The sequence below is a fragment of the Hemitrygon akajei genome, chromosome 16 (assembly GCF_048418815.1).
Source record: "Hemitrygon akajei chromosome 16, sHemAka1.3, whole genome shotgun sequence".
NCBI lineage: Eukaryota > Metazoa > Chordata > Chondrichthyes > Myliobatiformes > Dasyatidae > Hemitrygon > Hemitrygon akajei.
Genome location: NC_133139.1, coordinates 66,295,989 through 66,310,362, shown reverse-complemented (window position 1 = coordinate 66,310,362; position 14,374 = coordinate 66,295,989). Strand labels below are relative to the sequence as shown.

Sequence of the window (14,374 nt, the reverse complement as noted above, 5' to 3'; positions counted from 1 at the left end):
CAACTAATCGACTGCCCCAGTTAGCTGAAGTTTCATGGAAATAGCTAAAAAGGTATAAAAAGAGACAAATTGAGTAACAATTTATGTATTTAAATGAAATACAGAATAAATTAGAACAATACCAATAGTAATAAAGTACTATAAAACTGTATTAGTTCCTAATAGTTATCAATGGAGGAACTCACCCAGTGTACACAACGAACAAAATCAGTGCCGACCATGAGCACAGACAATAGACTGACTTCAGACAATGCTATTGATGATTGCATCCTCCAAAGCTTTTTTTTCATTGTAACATTCAAGGTGATTGTTAATACTTTCAAAATCTTTGTACGTTTGTAGTACCTAACTTGTTGAAGTAGTGAAATCATTTTATTTCATTCCAGACCATTTCTGGCACCTCCAAGACTCAATGCATGAAACTGCCGTGAGCAAATCCACTCGGAATTGTCATACTACTTATTTCTCGCCAACTATCAGTGACAAAAATCACTGCTTTTTGAACACAAACACACACAACTGATGCTACAGGTGAACCCTATTAATTAAATTATCAGTTAATCAGGGGGGCCATTTATTTGGAACAACTCCTTTTAAAAAATCAAGAAAATAGCCTTGTTTCCCCTCATTTATTTGGGGCAACTATGCCGCTTAATTGGGGCAGGAGCCTTTCCAGTTTCTAACTAGTGTGAGACACGTGCACTTGCATGGCTGTTGACACTACACTATACTCAGAGCAATCAGCCTTTAAATAGCATCAGTTACATGCATTTATGTTCAAAAAGCAGTGACTTTTGTCATTGAAAGCTGGCAAGAAATTAGCAGCAAGACAACTTGGAACTGTTTTGCTCAACAAAGTTTCAAGCATTCGGGCTTGGAGATACAGTACCAGAAATGGCCATGAGCAAAACTGAAACCATTTCACTACTTCAACAAATTAGGAATCACAAAGGTATTGACAATCATCTTGAATGTTATCAATGAAAATGAAGAACTGAAGGATGCAATCATACAAAGTAATAATTAATGGCAGTCCATTATCTGCACTATCTGTCTGAGCTGATTTTGTTCATTTACAGCCAATCAAAAGTACACAGCAGATTAATTCCTCTGTTGATAACTATTAAGAATTAATACACAGTTTGATAGTACTGTAATAAAATTGGTAGTGTTCTAATTAGTCTGCATTTCATTTAATTATGTAAATTACTGCTCAGTTAAACGATAGTTTGTCTTTTTTATACATTTTAACTACTTCTATGAAACTTCAGCTAATTAGGGTAGCCACTGATTGGGCCAAAATGTACCAGTCCTGATGTGTCCCAATTATCTAGAATCAATTCTATTTAAAAGCTCTGCTTAAAGCAGAGTGTAGCGCCTAATATGCACACAAGCACGTGTGATTGATACTAGTTAGAAACTGTTCGGCAACAGTCTCCTGTTCCAATTAAGTGGCATAGTATCCCAAGTAAATGAAGGGAATCCTGCTGATGTTCACAATTAATTTTTGTTCTTTAGGAGTTGTCCTAAAAAAGCAGCTGCTCCAATTAACCGAAGGCCCAATTAAGCAGAATCCACTGTATTTAATGTATGCTTTTTCTTGTGAGTGACATTCATATGATGCTATGTGCCTATGATGCTGCGGTAAGACCGAAAGATCAAAAGACATAGGAGCAGAATTAGGCCATTCGGCCCATCAGGTAAGTTTTACAATGCACTACTGCATACGTACATATATTGGTGCATTTTACAATAAACTATTCTTTGACCTTAACCACCCTGAGATTGGCAATTTGACCTTTATTCTATGTCATGGTAATTTATGGTCATTACCTTCACAGTTCCTCCTTCCATTGGAGCCAGCCTTCTCAGTTGACTGAAAACCTATGCTGCAAATACACTTGAATGAACCATCTGTGTTCTGACAAGTTGCTTCATGGGGTCACAGAGAGGAATTACATTCATCGATATCTATGCAGACAGAGAAACTCTGCAGCGATTGATCGACTATACATTATGGTCCCTTCACCCTTCAATATACCCTAGCATCCTACTACATTAATGGTATATATCCAACCATTGAGATCTCCACCCTCACGTTTATCAGAGTTAAATTTCATCTACCACTACCATGCCCAGGCTTCTGTACGAACTCCTTACAGATGGCACAGCAACTGAACTCCAAACTCTGACACCTCAAACTGTAATAGCGTCGTACTAACCGCTACTCTACTGTAGTGCCCCCTAGAGTCATAAAAAGTACAGCACAGGAAGAAGCCCATAAACTCATCTAGTCCATGCTGACCCACTTAAATGGCCTACTCCCATCGACCTGCACTGGAACCATAGACCTCCATCCCCCTACCATCCATGTACCTATCTAAACTTCTCTTAAACATTGAAATTCAGTTTGCATGCACCCGTTGTGCTGATAGCTTGTTCCACACTCTCACAACCCTCTGAGTGAAGAAGTTTCCCCTCATGTCCCCTGAAACTTTTCACCTTTCACCCTTAGCCCATGACCTCTAGTTGTAGTCCACCCAACCTCAGTGGAAAAAACCTGATTGCATTTACCCTAAGTACAGTATACCCCTCATAACTTTGTTTAATTCACAGTGGTAACACATTCATAACTAATAATTCAGATCTTGAAATTTAGTCTTGATCTTAAGTTATTAAATAACTTAAAGTTATTTAAAGTCCTCACCTTCACAGCTCAGACTGGAGTTGCTGTATCCTTGCTTACACTGACACTTGTAAGAACCAGCTGCGTTGAAATTCGCTTTACAAAGTCTATTTCGAAACTTGTTACACCCATTGATAGCTGTGTAAAGAGGAAACATTTCATCGTAAACATTTTGCTCTCCATTACAAGTGGATTTTACTGTAGTTAGTGGAACTTAGAAAATAACACCAGGGATGCCATGGTAGTGTAGCGGTTAACACAACGCTATTACAACTCAGGGCATTCCGAAGTTCAGAGATCAATTCCAACACTGTCTGTGAGGAGTTTGTACATTCTCCCCAGGAGTGTGTGGATTTCCTCCAAGTGTTGTGGTTTCCTCCCAGTGTCTCAGCAGACGGGCCAAACCAGGTGAAGGTAGCCGATGGGTCTTCGACCCTCAGTGAGGTAGAGGATCTGTCTGTCCCAGCATGTGAAGTCCGGCCCTGGCAGATTGAGTGGAGGAGACTGATTAATGGTCCAACTGTCAAGAATGCAGCCAACAGGTGTTGGTGGAGCTCTAAGAGCATGACAAGACACGTAGACGTCCTGGTCATCCACCACAAGAGGTGGTGATCTCTTTAAACTCACCTGGCAGAAGGCAAAGGCAAACCACTGCTGTAATCTGCCAAATACGTGATTTCCCAGTATGTCAGAGTGGTGTGGAGGGAAATCGTCCGCCAACAGAAAATTCCAGATGCAACCTAATGACGACGACATACTCATTGAGGTCTTCTGCTGCTATAGGTCATTCACTTAAAGGTTCAATATAGTGTGCATTCAGAGATGCCCTTCTGCACACCACTTATGAAACGCATCGTTATTTCAATCACTGTCACCTTCCTGTCAGCTTGAACCAGTCTGGCCATTCTCCTTTGACCTTGCTGTTATGTATTTAATATTTCAGTAATATTGTAAATATATTGTTTGATAAAGCATTCTTGTTCATTTAAATAATTCATGATGGTTAAAATTAAAAGTATGTGAATGACATACATCATCATGCCACCACATCATACTTACACGTCCCACTAAGGAAAAAACAAAACTAAATTTACATGAGTTATCCCTGGTCTGGACTTGTGTTTTAGCTTTTAATAGGTTTTATATTTTGGAGTTACAAAACATAACACTTCCTCATTAAAAGATATCTTCACTCACAGAACTGTTGCTCACTGGATACTCTAGAGACTGTTGTGTGTGAAAATCCTAAGAGATCAACAATTTCTAAGATAGTGAAACCACCCCATCTGGCATCAACAGCTATTCTGCAGCCAGAGTCACTTACATCACATTTCCTCCCCATTCTGATGTTTGGTCTGAGCAACAATTGAACCCCTTGACCATGCTTTTGTGCATTGAATTGCTGCCAAATGATTTGTTAATTGTACATTTGCATTAATGAGCAGGTGAACACATGTACTTAATAAAGTGGGCACTGTGTGTACATTCATTGAAACCATTAATTGGATTGTATCACCAATTTAAACCTCAACCAAACTCAGTCACCTGAGGGAATTTAAAACTCACCTGTACAAATTTTTGTTTGATCAGAATGATCCAATTTGCACTTCTGATCTTGGGACAGAATGTCTTGGAAAACACTGAAGCACAAGATAACTAAAAGAAAGAAAATGAAGCAGTTAGACTTTTGTTCCATCATTTTTACTTCTTCTGTCCTGGAACACAACACCCCAATATTGAGCATAGCCAGGGCTGATGACAACTGTTGGAAGGAGAGAGAGTTAATAGCCCCACCTCCTGAGATGGGTAAAACCAGTCTTTGGATTGATGGCGTTGAACACAGGAGTGTCAGTGCTTTGTTCTCAGTGACCAAAATCCAGCCACTGGTATTGACTTCTGACACTGGTGTCCAAAGCTCACATGACTCCACATCACCTGTTGAAGTTATCTACACTGGGTCAGGAGGCTGATGGTTATAAGGTAATAACTTCCTGAACCTGGTGGCGTGAGAACCAAGTTTGCCTTCATTTGCATGTTGGTTGTTTGTTAGTCTTTGTTTATGTAGAGTTTTATATAAATTTTACTGTGTTGCTTTATTTTCTTGTAAAAATCTTCAAAAAATAAATCTCTGGATAGTACATGGTAACTTAGATATACTATGGTAATAAATTTACTTTAAACTTTGAAGTGATAAATATTAACTAATATCCAAAACAAGGTGTTACGAGATAGAATTTGTGAGTTCATGGACATTTCAGAAATCTAATGACAGGACTGATGGCAGCTGTTTGGAAAATGTTGAGTGTGGGTCTTCAGGATCTGTACTGCTTTGTTGATGGGACTATTGAGAAGAGGCAAGTCCTGAATGGTGAGATACAGGAGCCTTAGTTCCAACACCACCACATTCAGGAGCAGTTATTACCCCACAACAATCAGGCTCCTGAACTGCCACGGATAATTTCACTCACCTCAATGCTGAACTGATTTCAGAACCTATGGACTCACTTTCAAGAACTCTACATCTCATGTTTACTGTTATATTTATTTTTTTTTTAATTATTTGCATGATGTGAATTCTTTTGCACTTGGTGTTTGTCAATCTTTGTTATTTATAGTTTTTCATAAATTCTATTGTATTTCTTTATATTCCAGTTGTAAACACTTTTTACCCAGTGCCCCTCACTATGCGGCTTGTTAGCCCCTCACTAACAGCCACTGGGACTCAGTGGTGAGAAAGCAACCTTCCTCAAACGGTGCGTCTGGGACCAAAACCAGATGCCTGGACCACCTGAACCCCGATCTGTGCAAATACTGTGTAAGTACTGTCCCTGTGCAATAGCCATTGGCAAGAAATAACAGATTGTACGCTGCATACAATTATAAAGAAAGTATATTTATCAATTTCAACTTTATCAGACAGTTCATAGGAAAAAAAAGAAAAATTAAAAAGGGCCCACTACAGTTAACCCAGTCCAAATGTGCAAATAAGTTGGAGCTCATCTTGAAGTTGTCTTTAACTCACACACTGGACCCACAATCTGCACGAAAGCACACACCACCTTCCGAATGTTGCTGGAAATCCATATTAAACAAATGGGCTCCCCCAAGGGAATATTGGTCCTTCCTCCTTGAAGCCATTCATCTGCACACAGCACCTTGTGCAACAGGGACAGCTTCCTCAGCCACCTTCCCTCATGCCTTCTCCCAGCTCCATGATCCACACCAATGTCCATCACCGAAACCTCTTTGCCAGCGTGCTCTAGAACCTTCTCCCAATTCCACCATCCTGATTGGCTGATACAACGTTGCCCCCTATCATTAGCTCAAACCATATCATGCTAAAAGTAGAACAGACTGCTCCTACAAAGCTGCAAAAATGAAATACCTACAGCATAGCAGTAAAAATCTTAACCAGGGCATTATATAGTAAATATCTTCAAGAAAATGAATTCAAAGGTAATATATGGTGACATATACTTACTTTAATAATAAATTTACTTTAAACTTAAGATTTCCAGTTTAAATATAATCTTCTCTCAACTGTCAACAAAGGAACTAATTATTTTCTGTCACATCCCTCCAAAAGATGACCTCCAATGACTGGAGTGCTGTACCATTGGACTTGCCAGGAGCACAACATATTCTGGGCTCAATACATTGACGCAGTCATCGTATACAAACTCACTATACTTTGCCAGGAGTTTGAGGACATTTGGTATGTCAACAAAGGCTTGAAAATTTCTATGGAGGGGAGTATTCTGACTGGTTGCATCACCACCAGTGGAAGCTCCAATGTACAGAATTGAAAGGGTCTGCAGAAGGTGGGAGACTCAGTCTGTTCCATCACAGGCAACACCCTCCCATCATCGAGGACATCTACAAAAGACAGTGTCTCACAAGGCAGCATTCATCATTAAGGAACCTCACTCTACAGGACATAACCTCTTCTCATTACTACCATTAGGAAACAGGTACAGGATTGTAAAGACACACACTCAACATCGTAGGAACAGCTTCTTCCCCTCCATCTTCAGACTGCTGAATGGTACAAGAACCCATGAACACTACTTCACTATTCCTTCTTCTTGTACCATGCACTTATTTTATAATTTACAGTAATTTTAAGTCTGCTCTATAATGCTGACATAAAGCACAAATTTCATGTCATATGAGACAGTGATAATGAACCTGGTTCTGATACTTCTGTGCCAATTTCCCAAGGACTCAATACCTTGATTTTGCAAATATTTTTCTATTTCCACCTTACATATTTCTAATGATCCAGCCTTCACCAACCTTGTGAATTCAGAGTTCCAGGGTTTTGCTATTCTCTGGGAAGAAATATCTGTGCATCACAATATGGCGCCACTGGGGGCAAACTTGGTTTCCCTGGAATTTGGAAAGAAAGATTTGGGAGAGAAACGGACAAGAGTATATAGTTGCAAGATAAGGGGACAATCATTTCTCTTGCAACTAAAACACAAGAAAATCTGCAGATGTTGGAAATCCAAGCAACACACACAAAATGCTGGAGGAATTCAGCAGGCCAGGCAGCATCTATAGAAAAGAGTAAACAGTTGAAATTTCGGGCCAAGACTCTTCGTCAGGACTGGGATGGAAGGGAAGAAGTCAGAGTATGAAGGTGGTGGGAGAGGAGGAAGTACAAGGTGGCAAGTGATAGATTAAACCGGGAAATGGGGGAGGGGTAGGGGGGGTGAACTAAAGAGCTGGAAACTGTATTGGTGAAAGAAATAAAGGGTTAGAGAAGGGGGAATCTGATAGGAGAGAACCGAAGACCATGGAAAAAAGGAAGGAAGAGGGATACCAGAGGGAGGTGATAGGTGGGTAAGAAGATAAGGTGAAAGAAAGAAACAGGAATGGAGAGGAGTGGGGGTGGGTCAATCATCAGAAGTTAGAGAAATCGATGATCATGCCATCAGGTTGGAGCCGACCCAGATGGAACATACGGTGTTGCTCCTCCAACCTGAGTGTGGCCTCATCGTGGCAGCAGAAGAGGCCGTGGATTGACATGTCGGAATAGGAATGGGAATGGGTGGCTACCGGGAGATCCCTTTTTGTGGCAGCTCGAGCGAAGGTGCTTGGCAAAGTGGTCTCCCAATCCTTTTTTTTGTAATTTATTTTTTATTAAAGTTCATCATCAACCAAACATTTCCATAAGATGTATTTTAGACACTGTACATATATATCATATATTCATATTTGCCGCAAATCTCCACATAGTACTTATCTGAGGTATGCACTTACAGAGAAGAGGGGAAAGAAAGAACAAGCAAAAGAAAAAAAACTATGTACTAATAGGGAGTGTTCTTTTTTTTACAACATATTCATTGATTTGTGAGAATACAATCAGCCCTATGAGGTGTTATGTAGTTAAACCATTTTCCCCAGTATGAATCAAATTGTTCCAACTTATGATTAACAGATACTGTTATCTTCTTCATTTTGTAAATGTCTGTTGTAATTTCCATCCATGAATTTAAAGTTGGGCTCTCCTGTGATAACCATTTCCTGGTAAGAGTCTTTTTACCAGCCACCAGCAGTATATTCATTAAATATTTACCTCTTTTCAACCATTTTTGAGGTATATACCCAAAATGGTCTTACTTTCTAAGGGTATTTCACATTTTAAAATGTATTGTAGGACATTGTGTATCCCACTCCAATCATCTTGGATCACAGAGCAATCCCAGAAAATATGATAAAGATTTGCATTTTGATTTCCACAATTTCTCCAGCAAACAGGGAGGTTACTATCATAATGGGATTTCTGAGAGGGTGTAATAAAATATCTTATCAAGTTTTTCCATCCAAACTCCCTCCATTTCTGTGAATTGGTACACTTCCATTGATACCTCCATATTATTGTTCATTCTTCCTCAGATATAATTATCCCTTCCTCCTTCTCCCATTTTGTTTTAATGTATGAAGTTGAATATGTTTTATGATTTGACAAACCCTTATACACACTTGAAATGATTCTCCTACCATTATCTGAATTACATGTTGTTCTAAATAGCTCCATCAAACATGTACTTGCCTTGGTTACATTTTTAACCCTCATAATAAGTGTTTCTCTTTAAGCATTTCAAAACTGAACAGTGTACCTTTTTTTCATTATATTTCAAAGAACTGTTGATCCTTTAGCTGTCCAGTCCTTAAATCTAGCATCCAGTTTATTCGACGTAAAATCCGAGTCATATACACACCATTTAAGAATTGCATTGTCTCTCTCTAGTTTATATTCTTTTATAATAGTTTTCCATATTTTAAGAGTCCATTTCACCCATGGGTTATCAATAGTATTTATGTACTTTGTAGGTTGTTATAAGCCAAAATTGCCTGTATGGGAATGCAAAGTATCCTCTCTTCAATATTTTTCCATTGAGCATCATATGATGGGTTGCACCAACATATCACAGCTCTCAACTGTGCTGCAAAATAATAATCTCTAAGAGAAGGTAGTCCCCCTCCCCGCTTTTCCGTGGCTAATTGCAAATTTTGAGATGAACTCTAGGCATTTTACCTTGCCATATATATCTTGATAACATTGTGTTCTATTCATTGATTTGATTCTAATTAATCTCTATTGGTAGGGTTTGAAAGAGATATAATAGTTTGGGCAGTATATTCATTTTAATGCAGTCAATCCTTGAACTGAAACTAAAAAAAGGAATTAGGTTCCATCTTGTTATATCTTCCTTATTTTTTTATATATATAGATGGATAATTGCATTCTGATAATTTTGCAAAATCTTTTGGCGTAATGATGCCCAAATATCTGAAAGACTCTGCTTGCCATGCCCAGGGATATCTACTTTCAATTTCTCTTGGTGGGCTATAGTTATATGAGAGTAATTGGATTTTATCTATGTTGATTTTGTATCCTGATAATTGACCATATTGTTCAAAGGATTGCATCAATTTAGGTAAAGAGTATATTGGTTGCCCTAGATAGATCAAAATGTCATCTGTGTAACAGGCCAATTTATGCTCTGTCTCATTTAATCTGATGTATTGAGCTAATGGTTCCAGATATAATGCGAAAAGCAGCAGTGACCATACACAACCCTGTCTCGTGCCCCTTTCTAGGATAAGACTATTTGATAAATCTCCATTGATTTTAATCCTAGCAGTAGGATTGTCATATAGTGCCTGTATAGTTTTAATAATCGTGTCATGTAAAACAAATCTACGTAAAACTTTGTAAAGAAAATTCCAATTAACCAAATTGAATGCCTTTTCCGCATCCATGCTGATCACTATTGCTTCAATTTTATTTTTTGTCCGTGATCCATAAAATGAAGTGTCCTTCGTATATTGTCTTGAGTTTGGCGTTGTTGTATAAAATCTGTTTGATCATTATGTATCAGTGTGGGTAGAAACTCTTCTAATTGTTTGGCCATGATGGAGGTAAATAATCTATAATCTACAGTAAGAAAAGATATTGGTCTAAATGAGCCACATTCCATTTTATCCTTGCTATAGCTGAGATTATTGCTTCCCTGCAGCTGGGTGACATTTGTGCCTTTTTTAGAGCCCAGGTCAGTGTGCAGAGAGAGACAGGAATTAACTCATTTTTAAATTCTTCGTACCACTCTGCCATATACCAATCTGATCCTGGTGACTTGCTTAACTTAAGCCTGCTAATTGCAGCTTTCAATTCAACTTCAGTTATGTCAGCAATCATTGTTCTATTTTGTTCTTCGCTTAAAGTGGGTAACTCTAGAGAATTCAGGAAGGTGTCAATTTGGGTTATTTATAAGCATCCATTAGTCTCGTGAGACTATGGATTTGCACCTTGGAAGGTTTTCAGGGCGCAGGCCTAAGCAGAGTTGTATGGGAGTCTGGCAGTTGTCCAAGCTGCAAGCCTTCCCCTCTCCACACCACCGATGTTGTCCAAGGGAAGGGCACTAGGACCCAAGCAGCTTGGCACCAGTGTCATCGCAGAGCAATGTGTTGTTAAGTGCCTTGCTCAAAAACACAACACACTGCCTCAGCTGAGGCTCGAACCAGTGACCTTCAGATCACTGGGTTATGCTTCCCCTGGAACTTTGGAATATAGAGTTTTGTCACTTCAAAAGCTTCTTGAATTTCCCTTGGCTTATTTTTTTTCATCATTTTTGTTCTTGGATCCCTAATTCTATGAATTGTATTTTCTGCTATCTTTTTTTCAGTTTCCATGCCAGTATTTTCATAGACTTAGATCTACTTTCATAATGTCTCTATTTCAGAAACATTAAATTTTTCCTGATTTCTTGCATAGCCGAACTATTATTTTCATTCCTAATTTTAAAAATTTCCTCTAATGTACTCAGTGCCAAATTCAATTTGTGTTTTTTCCCTAGTTCCTTCAGTCTATTTTGTAATTCCTCTAATGTTTTATGCCTTATTTTTCTCTTATATGAAGATATCGCTATAATTTTCCCTCTTAAAACAGCCTTCAGAGTATCCCATAGAATGGGAGGTGAAACCTCTCCATTATCATTGAATTCTAAGTAAAGACCTATTTCTTTTTTAATTTGTTCCTTAAAGTAGGGATCATTGAGTAGACTTGAATTTAGTTTCCAAATAGTATTCTTTAGCTGTAGGTCAAAATCAACAGATAAATATATAGGTGCATGGACACTTACATCTATTGTCCCAATTCCACAGGTGTTTATTTTGTCTTTGTCTTTTCCAAATGTTATGAAATAGTCTATTCTTGTATATACAGAATGAGGGGGCCAGAATAATGAGTGTAATCCCTTCTGTTGGAGAAAAGGTCCCTCCATATCTCAACTAGACCAACATCCTCAGAAAATGTATTGACATTCTTATGTAAGGATTTTGTTTCATAGGTTTTTCTATTGGAAAAGTCTAACTTTAGTTATAATTGTAAATTTAAGTCTCCCCCACATATCAGGAGACCTTCTGTTTCTGTTACCATATTTTTTTTATTTTCTGAAAGAAACCAATATCACTTCCTGGGGGTGCATATATATTCAATAGAGTAACTGAATTTCCATCTATATTCCCCCTTACCAGAATGTATCTGCCCTCCTTATCTCCCATTTTGAATACTTTTTCAAAATTTAGCCTACTTGAGATAAGAATAGCAACTCCTCTCCTACGTCCTGATTTATATGAGGAGAAAAACAAATTAGTGAAGCCCATTCTCTTTTTTCCATGCTCATTATCACTTAAGTGAGTTTCCTGTAAATATACTATATGGGCTTGTTCTTTTTTCATTTTGGATAGAATTCTACTAAGTTTGATTGGATTTAACAGCCTATTGACATTAAAAGAAATGAATTTTACTTTGTCCTTAGCCACGTGTATTTGTCAACTTATCATTGAAATTAGAAGAATAAAGCTTAATCAATCTACTCCCTGAACAATTAAGAACCAAGAAAAGTGAATAATAATTCAAAAAAAGGCAACGAAGGTGTGATTCTAAGACTGAGGTCTCTAGTAGATGACCCTGGGTTGAGCTAGAGGAAACATCTAGCTGTGGGGGATAGCCCCTCCTACCTGTGTGTTGAGGGCCCCCATTGCAGTACCCATAAAAATAAACAAATCAATATCCATTACACAGAAAAGATTTCCCTGTGTATTACATATATATATACATACACACACTCATTTAGGTGGGGAAAAGGGAGTGAATGAATGAATAAAAAATAATTGAGTAAGATAAAATCCACATTATAATGAGTATTTCTCGAGATAGGTATATCACTGTCTATTTTTGCTTCTGTTTAGCTTCTCAACACATTTAAAGTTAGCCAAACCTTATGGCTCTTCTGGAGGGGGTGAGGGCTGTCTTCGGAAAACTCACAGTCTCTTCCTGATATATTTCTCTGCCTTCCTGCCATCCCCTGCTTTCTCGATTCTCTCACTATTTCCCAAGCAGAGCAGGATAACTGCTCAGCCAGATGTTCCCTCGGTTTGATCCCACTGACGGGCAACCCTCTGACCTTCATGTCTGTAGTCGCCTCTTCCACTGTCTGATATAGTTGGATCCCATCGTCATAAAACACCCGCAGTTTAGCAGGGTACGGAGTTTGGAATCTAATCTTTCCTTGCTTTAATATTTGCTTTACTTCAGAGTATTCTTTATGTTTCTGCAGGACCGCTGGGGAGGTGATCTTGATCGAAATATATTAATTTTGCATCCAAAAACATCCTCTTCTTATCCCAGACCTTCATAGAATCTCCGCCTTGGGATTGTATCGAAGGAATCTAATTACTATTGAGCATAGCTTATCTTCTCTGTCTCCAGTAGGCCTCGGGGCGAGCGCACGATACGCCCTCTCAATTTCAAGCTCCATAGTCGAAGGAATCTCTAGCGCGTCTTGCAGCAACTTTCGTACAAACTCCATTATAGACAAACCCTCTGCTCCTTTGGGAACATTTATTATATCCTGATATTTTTCCGTTGTGATCTTCCTGCCAGGTCGATCAGTTTACTTTCTTGTTGACTTAATATTTTTATTGTCTTACTTAGTATCCGTTCCACGTTTTGCACGAGAACTTCCACCTTCTCAATTCGTGTCTCTGCCACCGCTATTTTTTGATTGACGTTGTCAAGCTCTGGCTTGATATCATTTAGTTGTTGTTTTATATCTTTTTGGAACTCCCCTATCTCTTCCAGAATTTTGATCATATTTGCCACTTCGCCTGAACGAGGCCCATCGTCAGCCTCGCTACCACGCAGTCGGGTAGGAGAGCCGCTCGCTGCACCCCGCTCGGCCGCAGGCTCCACAGTGATGCTTTTTTATCTCCATTCTTTTTCCCCATTCTTGTCCCCCTTATCAATTCAGATATTTTTGAAAGATCTTATATTTGATGGATTAACGGGGCAAAATTCAGACATCCCACCCTGCAAAAACTCATTTCAGGGAGGTAGCACCATCAATTTGCGGGAGAGAGGTGGGATGTCTGCAATAGAGAAGCTCCTTAGCAGTGAGCCAGCTAGTTTAAATAACGTTAGCTATGCTAACGAACGAATGACACCTGTTAAACTCACCTCAACAGTCATTTAACCCACCACGGGCAATAGAAAAGTCACTGTTGCAAAAGGTGCAGCGAGCAACACTGTCATTATTTTTTACCTCTATTAGGCAGCTTTAGTGTAGTCTGGGGTGAAGTACCTTTCATATTTTCTTTCTATGGAATACTCTGCCATGGTGCGCCCTCACTCTCTCTCCCTCTCACTTGCTCTCCCTCGCTCTCTCTCACACTCTCTCTCTCTCGCTCACTTGCTCTCCCTCACTCTCTCACACTCTCTCTCTCACTCACTATCTCTCCCTCGCTCTCTCTCGCTCACTTTCTCTTCCTTGCTCTCTCTCACACGCTCTCTCTCTCGCTCACTTTCCCTCGCTCTCTCTCACACTCTCTCTCTCTCGCTCACTTTCTCTCCCTCGCTCTCTCTCACACGCTCTCTCTCTCTCGCTCACTTTCTCTCCCTCACTCTCTCTCACTCTCTCTCGCTCACTTTCTCTCCCTCGCTCTCTCTCACACTCTCTCGCTCACTTTCTCTCCCTCGCTCTCTCACACTCTCTCTCTCTCTCGCTCACTTTCTCTCCCTCGCTCTCTCTCACACGCTCTCTCTCTCACTCACTTTCTCTCCCTCGCTCTCTCTCACACTCTCTCTCTCGCTCACTTTCTCTCCCTCGCTCTCTCTCA

General features: G+C 39.4%; 1 protein-coding gene across 1 annotated transcript in view; it reads right to left on the bottom strand.

Annotated features, from left to right (window-relative positions):
• The window catches only part of LOC140740135 (uncharacterized), a 125,351-nt gene that overhangs the window by 98,427 nt on the left and 12,550 nt on the right, over positions 1 to 14,374 (bottom strand). The window contains exons 2-3 of the mRNA XM_073069071.1: positions 4,253 to 4,342; positions 2,708 to 2,824 (exon numbers count right to left, since the gene is read on the bottom strand). Of these exons, the coding sequence (XP_072925172.1) occupies positions 2,708 to 2,824; positions 4,253 to 4,342 (207 nt within the window). The remainder of the gene's footprint in view (positions 1 to 2,707; positions 2,825 to 4,252; positions 4,343 to 14,374) is intronic.